Here is a 19,409-nt window from a genome sequence, read left to right on the forward strand (position 1 = left end):
AAAAGTTTTTGTTAATTTCTAATTGTGTTGCTTTATTTGTGTGCACTGTAGCTCTTACGGTGTGTTTACATCAAGGATGGAATAAAAGTTGTAAACCATCAGTTTAAGAGACCATCTTTTCAATCGGGATGCTACACTAGTTAATTCTATCAGCATTTGAACTCATTGTTTATTTGTGATTTATTATTGTTATTTACGAGTTTATTTGTACTTTAATAAATAATTTGAGTGTTCCAATATGTTTTTTGTGAATTGATAAGCGTCAACAAAAATGTCATTGCTAAATTAGTAAAAAACAAAACAAAACAAAAAATTAATTATTAGATTAGTCGACTAATCGTAAAAATAGTCGGCTGACTAATCGGGAGAAAATTAGTCGTTTGGGACAGCCCTACTAATAATATTGGAGCAACGCTGAATCAGTGTTATGTTTTCCTTCATTTTCAATCATGACACTATTATTGCTTTCAAATATGCCTATATTTAGACACCCTGCTTTATTTACAGACAGAAAGAAATAGCTAGGCTGCATGATAAAATATTATTAGGTAATATATGATAAATGAATAAATTATTAAAAAAAAAAAAAAAAAGGCTAAATTTCAAATTATTTTTAATCACACTCAGTAAAAATACTTCAAACTTAAGCCTCATTTTCAGGCTGACGAGCTTGGCTGCGAACCTTGCCACCAACGCGGTCTGGGGCATTGCGTAGCCACTTCTGCACAACAGCAGCAAATGCATATTATGACACATCCATCCTTATCTGCCTCTTCAGTGAATCTGAAAAATACAAACAAAACGCCATTCACAGTTAATTCATATCAAGCAATTCAAGCAGGTATCATGGGTTAGTTTAACATACATCAGTATTTTTGGGTGAAGTGAGTTTCTCTACCAATCTCAAACCAAGTTAGGGAACTAGATAGTTAGCCAGCAACAATGGAAAAACTGTACTGTCTTGGTGTTCAATAAGTTTAGACAAGGCTCAATTGTGTAATATCTAACGATTTTAGCACTTAAATATCTTCATGTAGCACAACAATTGTTTAGCAAGCTGGATGATTGAACAACAAAACACATTAATGGCATTTAGTTGTTCAATTATCCTACCCGCCCTTGATTAAACCAAAATAAAAGACCAATAAAGCCACCATGTTATTATAATTATTATTATTTTCAATCTATTTACAATATGCCTCTCCCTCAGTAATAAATGCATTTTCTTTTTATTTGCAACTATCTTGATTTTAACCTGTAAGGAGTGGTGCTTCTTGATAGGAAATCTTCAGGTCAAAGAAAATATTAAAATGTTTCGAGCAAGCTCTTCCTTTGAAATGTTTGAATTTATTTATAGATAACATCAAGTATTAACTAGAGGCTCGATTTAAAGCTCTAATACCTGAAGATAGCCTGAAAGAAAAATCCATTCTTCTTTCATCATATCTACGTATCATATCATATTACCTTTTCTTTTTTGTTAATCTCAAATACCTCTCACATCTTGTTTGTGCTTACAGCCACTGGAGCTACTTTGGCATTCACTTGACGAGTGGCTGGTACTGATCTCCACTGAACTAGACAGAAACAGCAACCCCTCATCCACCTCTTCCAACAGTGAGATAGCTTCCCTGCTTCTCAAACAGCGGGAAGTCGATCACTCTAGTATCACACCAAAGCTCCCCACCTCGCTGGACCCTCAGATTGTCATGGAAACAGAAGTATATGCTGATGGGGAAGACGTTATCTCTATGACTGCCAATCGGCTCAGCGCCGTGATACAGGCTTTTTACATGTGCTGCTCGTGCCAGATGCCACAAGGGTTTGTCGATTCTAATGCTTATCCATTCTTAAGGAAGACCGTAAACATGGCTTTTAAAGTACAGTGGTACCTCTACTTACGAACATCTCTACATCAGGAATTTTCAGGTTAAGACACGCCTCAACAAGATAATATTGCCTCTTGTTACAAAAGAAATTTCAGGATACAAAAGGCAAAAATACAGTGCTCGCAGCTTACTGAACGTAACATACTTATAGCTGCTCTGCCATTGGCTATTGCCTAGCATCTTCCTGGCATCCAATTGGCTAAGAGGTCCCTCTACTATATGTGTCTATCCCAGCGTCCTCTTTATCAGCGAAGCGTGTTCCAACAGCTTTACGAGAGTGTATTAACTTTTATTCTTTGTTTTTTACATTATGCACAACTCTAATTTTATTGTTATTGTGAAATATTCTAATTGTAACATGCATTTTTATGCTTTATGAAAGATTTATGTCTGAATTTTGTGGCTCTAGAAGCAGATTAGGGCGTTTACATGAAAACGTTTCTGTACTTACGAAACTACTTCCAGAACAAATTCATTTTGTAAGTAGAAATACCATTGTAGTTTACTTTTAGTCGCGTAGTATAGCATATAGGGTCGTGAAAAAGTATTTACCCCCCTCTTGATTTTTTTTTTTTTTTTTTTTAACATATTTATCGGACGCAAAAGTTTCAGTTCATCAAATCACACAGAGCCAACCCCAATTTTACAGACATCAAATAAGGCAATTGTGCTTTTTGAAGCTTACATTGTTCACTTTTTACAATTTGTAAAGCTGTAACACACACGTCCAGTACGCTTATGTTCAAAACGACAATCATACATTAAAACACTTGACACAAAACAATTGGTGTTCAAACTCCCATCTAGTCTAATCAATAGCATAGTAGCCTAATTTTCCTAACAAAAGTTTGCTAGCTTAAATGCTACGAATACTAACATATTCACAATTCTCAAAGCAAATCGCTCAGACGTAACTCCACAAAACTAACTCCATTTATTTCCAGTTTGGCTCTCCATTCAAAAGTGAGATAATTTGCCGGATAACATTAAATGACATCTGTTATAAGCATTCATGAATGCTCATGACAGTGTCATGTCATAGTTATGATTGTCTAATGACAGTCTTATGGGGCCGCTGTCAAATAAAGTGTTCGCAAATACCATGACTAGAAATTAATGAAACAACTGGAACATTAACTGAATAAATAATTAGCACAGAACATTAATTTTGATTTATTTACATCTGTGGTGGTGCAATGCATGCTAGGAGGCATGCTGGACAACAAGATTGTTGACAGCAGGTGGCAGAAGAGGTTGACTGTCTCCTCCAAGGGAGCAGTGATGGCCAAATGAAGCTTCTTTAAGCAATAAAGTGTTGCAGCCAATAGGTTCAAAGCTTCATGGTGGTTTATTTCGTTTTATGACAGTTGTAAGATGCCGCTGTCAAAGCGTTACCGTTTTATATCTTTCGGTGTGAATATCCTATAATACAGTGAGGACAGTTGCGGCTTATAGTCCAGTGCGGCTTATCTATGAACAAATGCTGTTTTCGTGTCACATTTGGTGAGTTGCAGCTTATAGTCCGGTGTGCCTTATAGTGCGAAAATTACGGTCTGTAATTAATATGTACATAAATGTTTTTAGAACTTTGTATATTTTTTACAAATCCGCGATGCACTACGGGCACGGAAGTTAAGCCGCGAAATAGCGAGGGTTCACGCGTGTAGAATAAAGAGGTAACGACGCCAGTGTTTGACCATAGTAGCCCAGTAAGGGCGCTTTCACACTAGCACCGCTTGATCCATTTGAAACAGACCAGAGTTCTTTATACGCATCCGAACTAGAGTTCGGACCAAAAATCATGGGTCTCAGTCCCTGCTTCACTTGTGAATGCAACCAGAGCAGGGTGCGCTTTTTGCTACTTTACGTGCAGCATCACAGTGTGGTGCTGTGATGCTCGAGGCTGTGACGCTCCACGCAATGCATCCTTGGAAGCGAAAGTGCAGCACGCACACTATTCCAAATCAACAATGGCGAGAGGACAAACAATTATGCTGCGCTAAGCAGTTGCATTTGGTACACAGAATCCGGTTCTAATGTGGCGGTCGTGTTTTGCATGCTGTTCCTAAATGCATTTTGTGAGATTGTGGAAGAGTAGGGTGGGATACTTTGACTTTCAATGTTCTGTTTTTGATGGCGATGTTGGCGTCGCCTACTGAGGACAGTAGTGGTGTTGTGTTAGGAAGTTCTAAAATAAATGTTTAAAAACCTGATGAAGCTGGCGACTTCCTTATCATTGTTACAGTATTAAAGAACCAAACACCTGCACCAGAGGCTCCATTTTTCGGTTGTTTTTTCCCCCCGTTTTCCGGCAAGGATGGGTAGGTGTAATAGTTCATTTGGTCTAATGTGAAAGTGCCCTAAAAGCAGCATTTCTTCACAAATCTACTCAAGTAAAAGTAAAAAGTGGTAAACTACTCTTAAAAGTATGTTTTTCTCTAAAAGTTACTCAAGTTTATATAACATGTTACAACCCACCTCAGTTTTTTCCCCCTCTTGCCCGATCTTTTGGTAGCCCTGTCTACCTTCTCATTTACACTCACATTAATCTAAACACATAAACACTGAATTCTCTAAATTATTAATTGGAATATTTATCTCCAGTAATCATTAAAAAGATGACTGTCTCCTTGGTTTTGATGTGTTTTTCCTCCATCTTTTCATTAAAAGTATGGTCTAGCTTTTTCTATGGCAATTCATCATTTTGTGTGAATCCATTTGGTTGTTTCTGATGAGTAATTTATATCTACTTGTATAGCAGAGGCTGACAGAATTGTTCCGGCTGTCCATTTTGCCTCCCTCTCACTCATCACTTCTCTTTCACTTCTCTTTCTTTCTTTGCTCAGAATGACATCCCCTCACTTCATTGAATTTGTCTGCAAGCATGACGAAGTGCTGAAATGCTTTGTGAACAGGTAGGTCAGAGTACTTTGTTAGACTCCTGACAGTGCCAAGAAGTCTGGCTATTGATTTAAGTAACATCAATAAGTCAAGTTGAGTTTTGTCCTTCCAACTTTCTAATCCTAATATAATATACCTGTATGGTTTCTGTTCTTACCCATGTGTTCTTCCGTTTACCAGGAATCCAAAAATAATCTTTAACCACTTCCACTTCCTGCTTGAGTGTCCTGAGCTGATGTCACGTTTCATGCATATCATTAAAGGCCAGGTAAGAAAGACTCAATTCGGCATTTTTACTGTGTAGAAGAATTGATTTTCGCGCATAAGTGTAATTTCAATTGTTTTTTAAAAAACCTTAGTTGCTGCTAGGTTTGCACAATGATTTGCAATTATTTAGAGTTGTCCCGATCAATATTATTGCACCCAAAAAAGCTCAATCTTGGTCTCATCTGACTTAAGCACACGGTCCCAGTTGAAGCCTGGGACCGTGTGTATTTTTGTGTGAGATTTTTTATTTTTGGCAACAAACACTATAAGTGGGTCTAGCGTGCCACGAAAGATGCGCATGCAGAAAAGCACCTCATACCCACTGTGAAGTATGGGGGTGGGTCAGTGATGCTGTGGGGCTCTTTCGCTCCTAAAGGCCCTGGGAACCTTGTTAGGGTGCATGGCATCATGAATGCTTTGAAATACCAGGACATTTTAAATCAAAATCTGTTGCCCTCTGCCCGAAAGCTGAAGATGGGTCGTCACTGGGTCTTTCAGCAAGACAATGACCCTAAACATATGGCCAAATCTACACCGAAATTGTTCACCAGACACAAAATCAAGCTCCTCCCATGGCCATCTCAGTCCCCAGACCTTGTTTTGTTGGCAAAAGGGGGTTGCACAAAGTATTAACACCAGGGGTGCTAATAATTGTGATAAACGTGATTTGATGTCAAATAGTTTTTTCTTTATGTTGGATTTTTTCCCCCACTGAATGAATGCACTTGTATTGAAGGTTGGATTTTTCTCTTTTTTTTCCATTAAGGTCCCATATTATTTGAATTAAAAAATATATATATTAGAAGCTAAAAAACACATCTTTTTCAGGAGTGCCAATAATTATGGAGGGCACTGTATAAATATATATTTTTTAAGTATTTCGATTCTTGGTGGGAGCATCGATAACTTTTTGGGATTAAAAATATTGTGATATATCACCATTTTGACATATTGTTGTTTTGCAGTGTTTTAAGTTGTGCTTTCCACTGCAGCCTTTCAAGGATCGCTGTGAGTGGTTTTACGAGCATCTTTTAGCTGGACAGCCAGACTCGGACATGGTTCATCGTCCTGTCAATGAGAGTGACATCCTTCTCATCCAACGAGGTGCCAACATGTTATTTTAAATAGAACTCGCAGTCCCACAAGATATAAATGTGTTGCTTATTAACATCTGCTGTTTTTCTGACCCGGGCGTCGGGTAAACATCGAAACACATTTTAATAAGGTCACCTTTGGTTGACTGACTGTTAGAAATGTATTCATTTATTCTTAAAGGTGCTATGAAATACTACAGCGAGTGACTTTAAAATAATGGCAGACAATATTTTGGACACAAATTCATAAAAAAAAAATAAAAAAGTAACAGAAGAGGCTTAATAAGGAAATTAAGACCAAAAAGACTTTCTTCCTTGGCTGCCTTGTACCCACCCACTAAAAAATCTCCAAACAGAAGATGATAAAATAAAAATACTTAATCATAATAATCTGCCATAAACTCAATTGCAGTATCATTATTTTTTTGCACTCTCTTGGTTTTAGGTGCACTTGCCAGTCATATTAAAAATAAATGCTGCCTAAACATGCAATTAAATACTAATGCTTTAAACTTTAAAATGATCTGGGACACAAAGCAATCCAAACAAAAAAACTAGTTTTAGTAATTAAATTACATCCTAATTAGTCTCACTTTCACAGCATCAAACAGAATATGTTTATTTACTTTAATGGTTACCTCCGTGAAGTTGGCCCCCCATCAGACGCAAGTTTATACAGTGGTATGAAAAAGTATCTGAACCTTTTGGAACTTCTCAAATTTCTGCATAAAATCACCATCAAATGTGATCTGATCTTTGTCAAAATCACACAGATGAAAAAAAGTGTCTGCTTTAACTTAAACCACTCAAACATTTATAGGTTTTCATATTTTAATAAAGATAGTATGCCAACAGTGACAGAAGGGGGAAAAATAAGTACGGTAAGTGAACCTTGAGATTTAATATTTTGTGGCCGCCCCTTTGGCAGCAATAACTTCAACCAGACGCGTTCTGTAGTTGCAGATCAGTCTGGCACATTGATCAGGAATAATCTTGGCCTACTCTTCTCTACAAAAGTACTGTAGTTCAGTCAGATTCCTTGGATGTCTGGCATGAATCGCTGTCTTTAGGTCATGCCCAAGCATCTCAATGGGGTTCAAGTCTGGACATTGACTTGGTCACTCCAGAACATATATTTTGTTCTTTTGATACCATTCTGAAGTTGATTTACTTCTGTGTTTTAGATCATTGTCTTGTTGCAGCATCCATCCTCTATTTTAGATTCAACTGTCTGACAGATGGCCTCAGGTTTTCCTGCAAAACATCCTGGTAAACCTTTGAATTCATTCTTCCATTAATGACGAGTTGTCCATGCCCTGAGGTAGCAAAACAGCCCCAAATCATGATGCTCCCTTCACCATGCTTCACAGTGGGGACGGGGTGTTGATGTTGGTGAGCTGTTCCATTTTTCCTCCACACATAACGTTGTGTGTTACTCCCAAACAATTCAACTTTGGTTTCATCAGCCCACAAAATATTTTGCCAAAACTTCTGTGGAGTGTCCAAGGGCCTTTTTGCAAACATTAAATGAGCAACAATGTTTTTTTAAAGAGTAGTGGCTTCCTCCTTGGAGTCCTCCCATGAACACCATTCTTGGCCATAGCTTTACAAATAGTTGGTGTGTGCACAGAGATATTGGACTGTGCCGGTGATTTCTGTAAGTCTTTAGCAGACACTCTAGGGTTCTTTTTTTTTTTTTTTTTTTTTTACCTCTCTGAGTATTCTGCTCAGAACTGTTGGCGTCCTCTTTGTTGGACGGCCACTCCTTGGGAGAGAAGCAACAGTGCCAAACTCTCTCCATTTGTTTGAACTTCTCTAACTGTCGATTGATGAACATCCAGACTCTTAGAGATGGTTTTGTATCTTTTACCAGCATCACACAATGCTTCTCATCAAGACATTTCTTACCAGCTGTGTGTTTTAAACCAGTTCTCAGTGATTGGGCACACACCTGACTTAAAATGTTTGGTAAAAATTGGTTTCAATTGCTCTTCAAGTCTCCGTGGGCAGAGGGTTCACTTACTTATGTTCCCCTTTATGTCATTGTTTGCATGCCATCCTCGTTAAAATATGAAAACCTATAAATGTTTGTGTGGTTTTAGTTTAAGCAGACACTGTATTTTCATCTGTGTGATTTTAACTAAGATCAGATCACATTTTATGGTTTTGTGCAGAAATGTGAGAGATTTCAAAAGGTTCAGATACTTTTTCATACCACTGTATGAAAATGGTGTCAATCGTTTGTGCTACGGTTGTGCTTCTTTGTGCTGTAAAAAGTTTTGGTTGTGCTGTTATCGTTTTAAGATATTTACAATTGATCAAACTGCGGTCAAGCAGCCCCCCATTTTGATTAAAAATGGCAAAAAATTATGTCAATCATTTGTTTCGTTTGTGCTGGTTTGTTAATGAATTTCGAGTGATGACGCCACGCAGCTCCTGAAATTGTGCCATTCCTTTCTGTTACATTTGTGCACATTTGTGCTGTAAATTGGGGGGCTATGAGTCACGACATCACTCAAAATTGATATCTCAAGCCCCCATTTACTTACCCGAAGTGATGCCATTTGCCATTTTTCCAAATTGTTAAACAAGATTTATTTCCATTAGGATGCACCTGATCAAAATTGTGTCTTTAACGTTCTCATCGGTTTTGTCTTTAATAGTTTGATGCTATGTTTCCTGTTTTCTTCCATGTAATGTAAACATTTTTGGAATCCTGTAATCAGACTCCATATTTCGGAGCAGCTGCGAAATGGTTTCAAAGTCCACCAATGAGAAACTGAAGCAAGGGATTGCTGTCCGCTTTCACGGCGAGGAAGGAATGGTGGGTCTTTTTTTTTTTTTTTTTTTTTTTTTTTTCCCAAGAAAGTTCTTATTGATGTTTTCCGTTTTTAAACATTTGATCAACAGTAATGCAATATGACGAGTGTACTGTCTCTCTGCCCGCTTTGTCCGTCTAACAGGGTCAGGGTGTTGTTCGGGAATGGTTTGACGTCCTATCCAATGAGATAATCAATCCGGACTATGCTCTCTTCACTCAATCAGCTGATGGTACACTTTGTTTAGATTTTGTCGATAGCATTTGGTATGACAAGCACGCATTTTGTTTTTGCTGGGCTGATTTAATTTGTGTGTTTGGGTGCATGCCTTTTTACAGGTACAACTTTCCAGCCCAACAGTAACTCCTCAGTAAATCCAGACCATCTGAACTACTTCCGATTTGCAGGCCAGATCTTGGGTTTAGCTCTGTATCACAGACAGCTGGTCAATATCTATTTCACCCGCTCCTTCTATAAACATATACTGGGTAAAAGAAATGTTACATTATAATGTAATAATACTGACTGAAAAAGTATCTACAGTACAGTCAGAGATGGGTAGTAATGCATTTACTCAGTCTGGTGCAGTGGTTCTTAACCTGGGTTCGGTGCATAAGTCTAAGGGGTTCGGCAAAGGTTAAGACACACGAGGCCCTATTTTCACATACTGACTAAAGGCAAAGTGATGTTTCAGACTAGGTTTTGGACTGGTCTGCTGGTCCAAGTTAGAGGCTATATTCCAATCTTTCAACTGCTAGTCTTCGATCTAAAGGGAGATGAAACTAGTTTGCTCAGTGGAAGGTTGACTCGCACTTGGTATGAGGAAGTATAATAGACCAACAGGAAGCGTAGCCTGCGCAGATAACAAAAAAACATTTGCCTCATTTTACGCCATGAAAATAGTATGTGATGCAAGGATGTAGTGCTGCAACGATTAATCGATTAAGTCGAGTAATTCAATTAGAAAAAATATTTGAATTCAATTTTGCTGCTTTGAGTATTTGTTTAATTAAAATGGCATTTTGGTGTTTTGAAACTGTCTGCATCTAGCTTATTGATTTGGGTGGATACACTGTCCTCTAGTGGCAACAGTGAATAAGACATAACTCATTTCACATGGCTGAATCCAACTGCTCCCTGTTAAGACCAACATGAGTTTTTGTTTGGAGCTAATGTTTATTTTTTCTTTTTTTATGCATTCATAATTTAGTTTATAGGTATATTTTGCCGTTTTTTGTGGGGATATGTGTTTGAACCATCTGTTAAGAGCATTGTAAAAAATAAAAAAAAGTAAGCATTTTATGGCATTTATGCTAGCGGACTTTTGCTATGTAAGTTAGCCAATTGTTCTTTTGTTGTTTTTTTATTTTTATTGTTTATACTGTTTGACGCTCAGTTGAGGTAGTTTAATTTTTAATGTTCCTTATCCGATGGATAAGGATGCGACAACAAAATGGGAATGTAGACCTGAAAACAACAAAAAGAACAGTGTGAAATCAAAGAGTTTCATATGATTTTCCAACAGAAAATCTACAGCGAAAGGCAAAATTATTCTTGGTCAATTTGAAATTTGAACAGGATTTCACTTAGATATTATCTTGCTAGCTTAGCTATCTCAGCTTTGAATTTTGAAAAAAAAAAAGTTTACATTAAATTCCAAAGGGTTCGGTGAATGCACATGTTAAACTCATGGGGTCCGGTACCTTTAGCAAGGTTAAGAACCGCTGGTCTAGTGTAAGTCCAAATTTCTTTAGATGAAACCGCATGTTTCTTTTTTGACATCCCCGTAATGTGAGAGAAATTATGCAGCTTACAGGACAGAGCTTACATCTCTCGTCCATCTAATGCAGGTAAAATTCTAATATAAAGACAGACCATATGTAGTTGCTTGGATGCCATTCATATTAGTGTTTGGAGACATGTACTGTAATTGACTGCATACACAGTATGACATTTTTATTTTTCTAATATATCATGTATGCATTTTACTACACCAGGAATCCCAGTGAACTACCAGGATGTGTCATCCATTGATCCTGAGTATGCAAAGAACCTGCAATGGATCCTGGACAATGACATCAGTGATCTGGGTCTAGAGCTCACCTTTTCAGTGGAAACAGATGTATTTGGTGCCATGGAGGAGGTGCCGCTCAAACCAGGAGGCACAAGCATTCTTGTGACTCAAGACAATAAGGTACAGTGGTTTATCACATAGAAAAGCTTATCACTAACTGTATTGCAAGAATTAAAATTTTACCCCCAAGTAAGTAATTTGCATTTTAGCAATGATTGTACATTAAATTAGACTTCACAGGGCAGCTTTACGCGTTGGGTTAGTGGTAAGGTTACTCATCAAATGCAGGGAAGTTGGTACATGCTAAGACGGTGCTTTCTCATTTATTTTCTGATACGCCCCCTCAAAGTAAGAAGTAAATGTTTTGTGTCCCCCGAACTTTCTGCCGCCACTGTAAATAGTACAATTTGTGTATAAAATTATTATAAGCACACCTCTCCATAACATTTTTCCTAGTTAACATTAAAGAAAAAAACTATAGATCAACCTTACAGTAATGTACAACTTTATTGACATTGACATAAGACTTTTTTGCCTTTTCGACAGTTTGCCTGAATAATTAAATTTAAAAAAATAAAAAACGCTCAAGGCACATTATTTGACAATTTGATACTGAAAATTTTAATAATTCCTCATCTCCCACTGTATAAAAAGTTAAGCCAAACGCTACGTACGCTTTGTCATATTTCCTTCTCTTAGCTTTCAGGAGACTTCGTATATCCTGCTCTTTGCTGTGTGCTGTTGGTTAATGCAAAAATACTGTGCACCCTCTGAAAATGACAGCGCCACTGCCACCCACTAAGTGGATGTGCTATTAAGTGTTATTGAAGTCTGGCGAAAAAGTATGTTTCGTGAGGTCACAGGGCGTGACCCACTATTTGAGAAGTACTGTGCTAATATATTATCCCTCCAAAACCCATAATGTAATTATAAAGTAAAACTTGGAGAGGGAAAAGGGAATTGAGGTAGTAAAAATGAATATGCATTGATTGAACATAATTCGAATTGTAAAATGTACATAGACATTTGTTGTGGGATTTGTGAAAATTCAGGTTTTCTACACTTCACCATAATTTACAGAATGTAGAAAATAATTATAATAAGACAACAAATTAAAATACTTTTGAACTTTATGGATAGTTATTTTTTTAAGCGTTAATTCCGATTTACGTGGAAATTTGGGTTACGTCGCCAGCATAGGAACGAAACTCGTTCATAACCCAGGGATTACCTGTAGTCTAGTTCGCCTGGCTTAGAGTCAGGAGGGAGCGATCCAGCAGCTGGCCAAGTGGCGATTAATTTATGCAACATTACGTGCAGCGTCACAGCACCACGATGTGACGCTGTACGTCCCCCCCCCCCCCCCCCCCCCTTCTTTTATTTGTCCAATCGATGAGTGCGCCTATCGTCCACATGATGCTACTCGAAAAGTTCGGTTTGCGTAGTGTGAATGCTGAACCTTTTCAACAACTCATTTGCAAGTATTATTGCAAGGTAACTTTCCAACCGGACCCTGGTACTCTTGGTTTAATGTGAAAGCGTCCTAAAATCCCCAGTTCTTGATAGTCTGACGAATGTTCTGGCAAGCTATATCGGCGTTAAAGTAGCTGACTAGTTTTCTCCCAAACGAAACCTATAAAGCTTTCGCTAGCTAAGGGTACGTTTGGAGAATAAAATTCACACTTAGTGCACGCGGATACCCAAGGCAATTCAAGAGTGTTGTCAAAATGAAAAAAATCTCATGGCAGAGAAGTTTTGCAGTTTATAGTCCAATAAATACAGTACTTTTTCATTACAAACAATTCCCATATTGGAGCGTATTCCATTGTACCTGACGTATTGCCATTAATTTTGCATGTGCATTCCGAAAACGAAATATATTTTCGTCTTTAATACTTGGTATGTGTAATTTTTAGTGTGTGTTTAGTGTTACAGTTTACCTCAACTGGAGTGCAATAGACCCTACTCACGTGACGTCACAGCCACGCCCCCGCGCCATGTTGTCCGTATACTCGTCATGTTAATGCATTAGCGCTTCGTAAATTCTTCCTATTATGGCGTGTTTTTCTGCTCGTTAACATTAATAATCAAAATGGTGAAGTCGTGTGTGGCGGTCGGTTGCAAAAACAGAGAAGATAGACGGAGAGACTTCAAGTTTTACCGTATTCCGAGAGACCCGGAGAGGAGAGCGAGATTGACTGCTGCAATTCGACGAGAAAACTGGGCTCCAAACGACTACCACAGATTATGTAGTAGTCATTTTATATCTGGTAAGATGCATTTAATATATATTTAGAGGGTTTTGGGCTGACAACCACAATTAAGATCATTGCTAGGCTAATCGCCGACAACATACACTCAGACATTGTGAATGAACTACCTGAAAATATATCACTATAAGGGGATAATAAGACAGTTGTCATACAATTAATTTACAATTTCACTATTGAGGTCAAAAGCCAAAAAATAAATTCAACTAGGGACAATCTGGAGTAGTGCTATCGCACTTCATATTTGTTACATATTATATATGTATGTAGTGAGAGTGCTATCGCTAAACCATATAAACATTAAAAGCCCTAGCTCCATTGACAAATGACATGAAATACATTAGACTTGACAGTGGATGTTAGCAAGAACAAAAGATTTTGAATTGAAAATTTCGTAACTCACCTTCCCGAGCACAAGATTCCTGCCGAATTTTCGTGTACGAGGACCTGTTTCACCCAACCAGCAATGTAGCATTTATAAGCCTCCAAGCTCTTAAAGTTTTTCAAACTTTCGTGAGAATAGGCTGATTTTGTGTGGACAAGATAGTTGTAAATATCAGGGTCAGGCAAAGACGGCGAAGACAGCGGGTCGAAAAACATCGATTTAGGCATCAAATATGGATCTGGCGAATGGATAAACTGAAGCTTTTCCACATAACGCCTTTTATGCAACGCATCCAATGAGTTTACGGCGTCAGATAACACCGGGGCTTCCATGAATTGCTCTATAACTTGCACGACTAATTGAAAACAATGAGAATAGGTCTAAAAAATACGGACAATATGGCAGCCGGATACAGCGACACGTCATTTTGTGACGTAGGTGAGTAGGGTCTATAATCGGGCAAAAAGTCCAATGTTTTGGACTTGGTGAGATTTTGAACAGTCCATCAAAATCATAGACTTCATAATTATATTGACGGGCCACTTTCATCAGACACTGCGCCACACCTTCAAGTAGGGGGCCGTCCCACACTCCGCTTCAGTTGTTCGCAGGTATTCAACACATGCGGCAATCCGACACCTGATTTAGGTTGAAAAAGAACGAAAGCTGTCCCGCATACAAACAGGAAGGATAGTCTCAGGACTGATTTGTTCGAGGATTCAAGGTTATTATATTTCTTGTACCATGCATGTATTTTGAAAAAAATCAATCAATGGGAGAAATTAACAGCAACGGCATTGGCCTCTGAATTCACAATATTTACGTAAAATAAATGCTAACTGCCTAGTTTTTTGCTTTTAACCAAGAATCGAGACTGTTTTATGTTCATATCTATGAAGAATTCAGGGATTTAAGCATTTATTCACAAGAATTTTCAACGTAAAAAGCTCTTTGTTGTAAGGCTGCAGACATAGTGGCTTAAAGACTAGCAGCACATTCAACATATTTACGCAAAATAAATGCTAACTGCACAGTTCTTTGCTCTTTCAACAAAGGATCGAGACTGTTTTACGTCCATATCAATAAAGAATTCAGGGATTTACACATTTATTCACAAGAATTTTCAACGTAAGAAGCTCTTTGTGGTGATAAGGTGGTGCCACAGTGGCTTAAAGACTAGCAGCACATTCGACATATTTACGTAAAATAAATCCTAACTGTTCGTTTTTTTGCTTTTAACCAAGAATCGAAACTGTTTTTCGCCCATATCTATAAAGAATTCAGGGATTAAAGCATTTATTCACAAGAATTTTCAACGTAAAAAGCTTTTTGTCTGTGTTTCCACTCGGTCAGCTTTGATGGAGATAGCCCTCCTATTAATCGGCCCCATGTCCCGTCAATATATTAAGAAGTCTATGCTCACAATCTTGTCGGTTTCCATTAGCAACATGTTACGTTTGATGAAATATGTCATGGCTCATCACTGAGATCGGCCTATTTTATATATGATCTCGATCTCAAACTCGTCCCGCCTCAGTATCAGCGTTTATGTGCTGTATGCGCGTGGCGTGACTGACGAAACATTTGTCATCTAAAGGCTGCGCTCGCAAGCGTGTCATTATTTGTGTTGAAACATTTTCTCCACTGTCGTAGCAAGAAGAAATTTGTGATTTGCATTTTTAGATTCTTTACGCAACCATCTTTCACATGAAGGTCATTTATTAGCTCTTGTTTTTTTCCTTTAGCGAGGGCTACTGCAACTAAGTTATTACCTTGCTGTTTCAATACTTTCAGAAGACGTAGGATTTCTCCTTTTAGTGTTGGTTTTCTAATGCAAATTTCTACATCAGATCAAAGGCATTTAGAATTAAAGTTGGGGATGATCACGATGCAAAGACATAACTTGTATTTTCCTTGGCACTCAGGTGCTTTGTTATATAGGCAGTACCACTTTCTTTTTGTAGATGGCAGTATACTACAATGAGTTGTAAAGCAATAAAGTGACAATGAACCTTGTCTCAATTTCTTTGCCCATCTTCATTTGCCGAGGACTTTAATCTTTGTGTCTTTGTGTGCACGCATGTGTGTAATTGTATCAGGCTGAGTATGTCCAGCTTGTGACTGAACTCAGAATGACAAGGGCCATCCAGCCTCAAATCAACGCCTTCCTGCAAGGATTCCACACTTTCATCCCACCCTCACTGATTCAGCTTTTTGATGAATACGAATTGGTAAGTGCTTGTCCTTGCCTCTTTTTTTCTATGTTGCACCTCTTGTACAGTTGGTATTCTCCTTGTTCCCCTCTGCTGGCGTGTCCCGCTTGCATTTGATGTGGGGATTGATTTAGCCATGCCTGGCTTGGGGGTGGAACCAGGGGGCTGGGGTCACCTTGAAGCCCCTCCTCTTTATTTACCTACATCAGATGTTTGTGTCCCGGCAGATTTAATGTTCTCACTTGCTGATGGATCAATTGTTTTATTCTGCCTTGTGTTTGTTAGACACGCCTCAGTCACACTAAATCCATTTCCCACCTTGACGGTATTGACTTGAAAGGTTTGTTTTATGTGGTCATACAGCAAAATACAGTATGTCATGACTGCTTGCAACGTATAACAATTGGAAACAAAATTCAAGGTCATATCCTGTATTTGTTCTGTTCCGATTATGAAACACAGAACATAATGTATTGATGTTTATCAATTTATAAATACTTAATCACAGAGGTGGGTAGTAACACGTTACATTTACTTGAGTAACGTTTTGTGAAAAATGCACTTTTTACAGTAGTTTTACCACTCAATACGATTTTTGAAGAAGAAACACTACTCATACTCCGTTACTTTGGGCTACATTAGAGTCGTTACAATTTTCCCCTTTATTATACATATTGACTTTATCTATTGCCAGATAGGGCAAAAGTAACGCTACCTGTTTCAGCAATGACAACAATAAACACATGACTTCATTCCACCATTCAGAGGTAACAATGTTTCTTCTTCACTAGAGGGCACTAATGCTGTTTGGACGAGTCATAGTGTTCTGGTCTAAATTTGATAATTTTTGTCATCATTTTGGCATGATACAGTTATGTACTAGGCTCAGCAGGGATCCCCAACTATCGGGCCGTGCATCGGTACGAGTCCGTAGACCATTTGTCACCGGGCCGCAGAGAAATTATAAATAATTTGTTAATGACCGCAGTCTGGCCTGTGCCTCTCGACTAATCTGAGTAGAGATTTGCGGTCTACTTTCGACATTTGAAAGTTTTAAAATTGTTTCATCATTTAAAGATGGATTCAAGTCAAGACTTTGCAGATTCAGGAGTATTTTAGATAAAAAGTTAATTAGGTTCGCTTGGAAGGTTCCATGGAAGTCTACCGTAGCATTATGTGGGCGCAGTTTGTAGGCCGCTGTCAGGTATTATTGTTTTTTTACCTAGCTGCATGAGTTGAGATGTTGTTTACTCTCGGTCCGTTCCTCGTTCCCAAAGACAGCGCTGTGTTTTAGTTCCGCTTTTCTTGGCATATTTCAATAATCAAAATTTGGATGTTTGTGAATCGTTCTCAAATCCTCCACGGCCGAATAGCAAATAATCTGAGAATCGGAAATTTCACACACCTCTAATAGCAGCCCAGCGCTAGTCAATGCAAACAGTAACGTTAGCTGCTGTTGGCTGCGAGCGGCGATGTGTTTGAACAGCTTTTTTACGGTGAAAAGTCCACCTGCTGAGCTAGAAGAGGAGCCTACAACCAACAAGTCCACGACCGCTTATATCGGTATCAAATAGAGCTGAAACGAATACTCAAAAACTCAAGTTTAAAAACTGATCAGAGTAATTTTATTCACCTCGAGGAATCGTTTAATTTTGCCAGCTCTAAGCATCACGTTTTGCCCGGACTACTTTTAATGCGGGACAACGCGCTGACGTCACGTGCGTAGAGGAAGACGCAAACAAAAGAACAAATATCTGACTGCAGCCGACAGCCACTACAAACTATGCCGACGTTGCTAAAAACTACACCCGCATGATACTACGGTGGTAGCAGGTAGCGTCTGGTGCGTCTCATAGATATCACATGTCTATAGAACTAGAAGCGAATAAATAAGATTAACATTACTGTCCCTTGCTCACGTAACCTTAGTCCTGCGGAGGGCTAGGTTTCTCTAAATTTTGAATACTGTCAATGCGTGGTTAATGTGTCTTACATACACACAGGCTTTATTTAAACTGTCAAAACATTGCGCTGTAGAGTGATGAGGGTGTAAAATAAAATAATAAAGCTAACTGTCAATTTTAGCTCAGTAGTCATTGCTGGATAAAACACCAAGTAGCACTGGTCCCTAATGTACTCCAATACAGCAGGTATCATACATTTTTTGAATACAGCAAAAACTCAAAATCCTATCAGGACTTAGTTTAAACTAACTTAAAACTTGACTAGAACTAAAAATAGCTTGACACAAATGGAAATTCAATTGAAACACGTAGGAAAAACAACTAAGTTTTAAGTGATGTGTGTTATCAAGCGTAATGACATTTTTAGGCAAGAAAAAAGGTTGATGTTGTTTTTTTTTTTAATAATACCTAGAAGTTTTTTGGGGAGTGAAAGTGAATTAGTCTTTTTTTTTGTTGTTTCTAGTCACATCTGAGATGCAATTGTCGGCTGTTTTCAACAATGTACATCGAAAATAAAGACATTGATTGACTGAAAATGGTTCAGTATTAGATGAAATGTCTTGTTTTCTCATGTATATTGATAATTGCTCTTTACCTAAAAAAAAAATGTTTTATCCTATTACTTGGTTAATCGATAGAATTTTCAGTCGAATACTCGATTACTAAAATATTCGATAGCTGCAGCCCTAGTATCAAATTTTTGGAGTTGGACAATGTCGGGATATTGTTTAGCGGTTAAAAAGTCATTATTGGACAACTCTAGACAAGATTGGATACGACATCCAATCCAATTTGACCTTGGGGTTGGCAGCATTGGAACGGTCGCTGGCAGCTCTCACAGTTAAAAAGGATGGGACATCCATCGCTGTCACTGGCAGCCAATGAGTTAATACTTAAAAATGAAAATACTGTAAATCAATACGTATTAAAAACCTGATCTTTTTCACATGATTCTGATCTTCAAAAAATGACGCGATTGGTCCCGATATACGATCACATGATCGGATCGGGGACATCCCTAGTTGTGTGCTCAAGTTGTCAGCGGTACAAGGACTGCAGGGCATACCTGCAAGTTGATAATTGATGTTTGAGTGCACAGGAAAGCCAGATCATTTGTTCGGCTTATTACAATGATTCACGTACTTGTCATAATGAATCCTGAAACGCATCATAAATACACAATCAAATGTGACATATTACCAGCAATGATTAATTACATATGCAAATCCATTAAATGTTTCAATCAAAGTGACTTCACTCAAATTAAGCACCCCTTACTTGCGTGCAGGAGCTCCTGCTGTCAGGAATGCCAGAGATTGATGTGCAGGATTGGTGTATGAACACTGAGTACACCAGTGGCTACGACCCTCATGAGCCAGTCATCCAGGTGAGCTCTTCATATACAATGTTGACTTTTAACTTGATGTCTATAAAATTGGATAGACTAAATTGATTTTGACTCCGATCACGTCATTTTCAAAATATCGGAATCGGCAAAAAATATCGGATATGCCTTTTTTTAATATATATATA

General features: G+C 38.1%; 1 protein-coding gene across 3 annotated transcripts in view; it reads left to right on the forward strand.

Annotated features, from left to right (window-relative positions):
- hace1 (HECT domain and ankyrin repeat containing E3 ubiquitin protein ligase 1) overlaps positions 1–19,409 on the forward strand; it is a 68,467-nt gene that overhangs the window by 38,364 nt on the left and 10,694 nt on the right. For all 3 annotated transcript variants that reach the window (XM_057833777.1, XM_057833775.1, XM_057833776.1), the window contains 10 exons: positions 1,521–1,822; positions 4,736–4,804; positions 4,971–5,058; positions 6,050–6,161; positions 8,878–8,975; positions 9,115–9,202; positions 9,309–9,458; positions 10,968–11,164; positions 15,799–15,930; positions 19,165–19,263. In XM_057833777.1, coding sequence (XP_057689760.1) covers positions 1,521–1,822; positions 4,736–4,804; positions 4,971–5,058; positions 6,050–6,161; positions 8,878–8,975; positions 9,115–9,202; positions 9,309–9,458; positions 10,968–11,164; positions 15,799–15,930; positions 19,165–19,263 — 1,335 coding nt within the window. The remainder of the gene's footprint in view (positions 1–1,520; positions 1,823–4,735; positions 4,805–4,970; positions 5,059–6,049; positions 6,162–8,877; positions 8,976–9,114; positions 9,203–9,308; positions 9,459–10,967; positions 11,165–15,798; positions 15,931–19,164; positions 19,264–19,409) is intronic.

Source organism: Corythoichthys intestinalis, chromosome 4, assembly GCF_030265065.1.
Source record: "Corythoichthys intestinalis isolate RoL2023-P3 chromosome 4, ASM3026506v1, whole genome shotgun sequence".
Taxonomy (NCBI): domain Eukaryota; kingdom Metazoa; phylum Chordata; class Actinopteri; order Syngnathiformes; family Syngnathidae; genus Corythoichthys; species Corythoichthys intestinalis.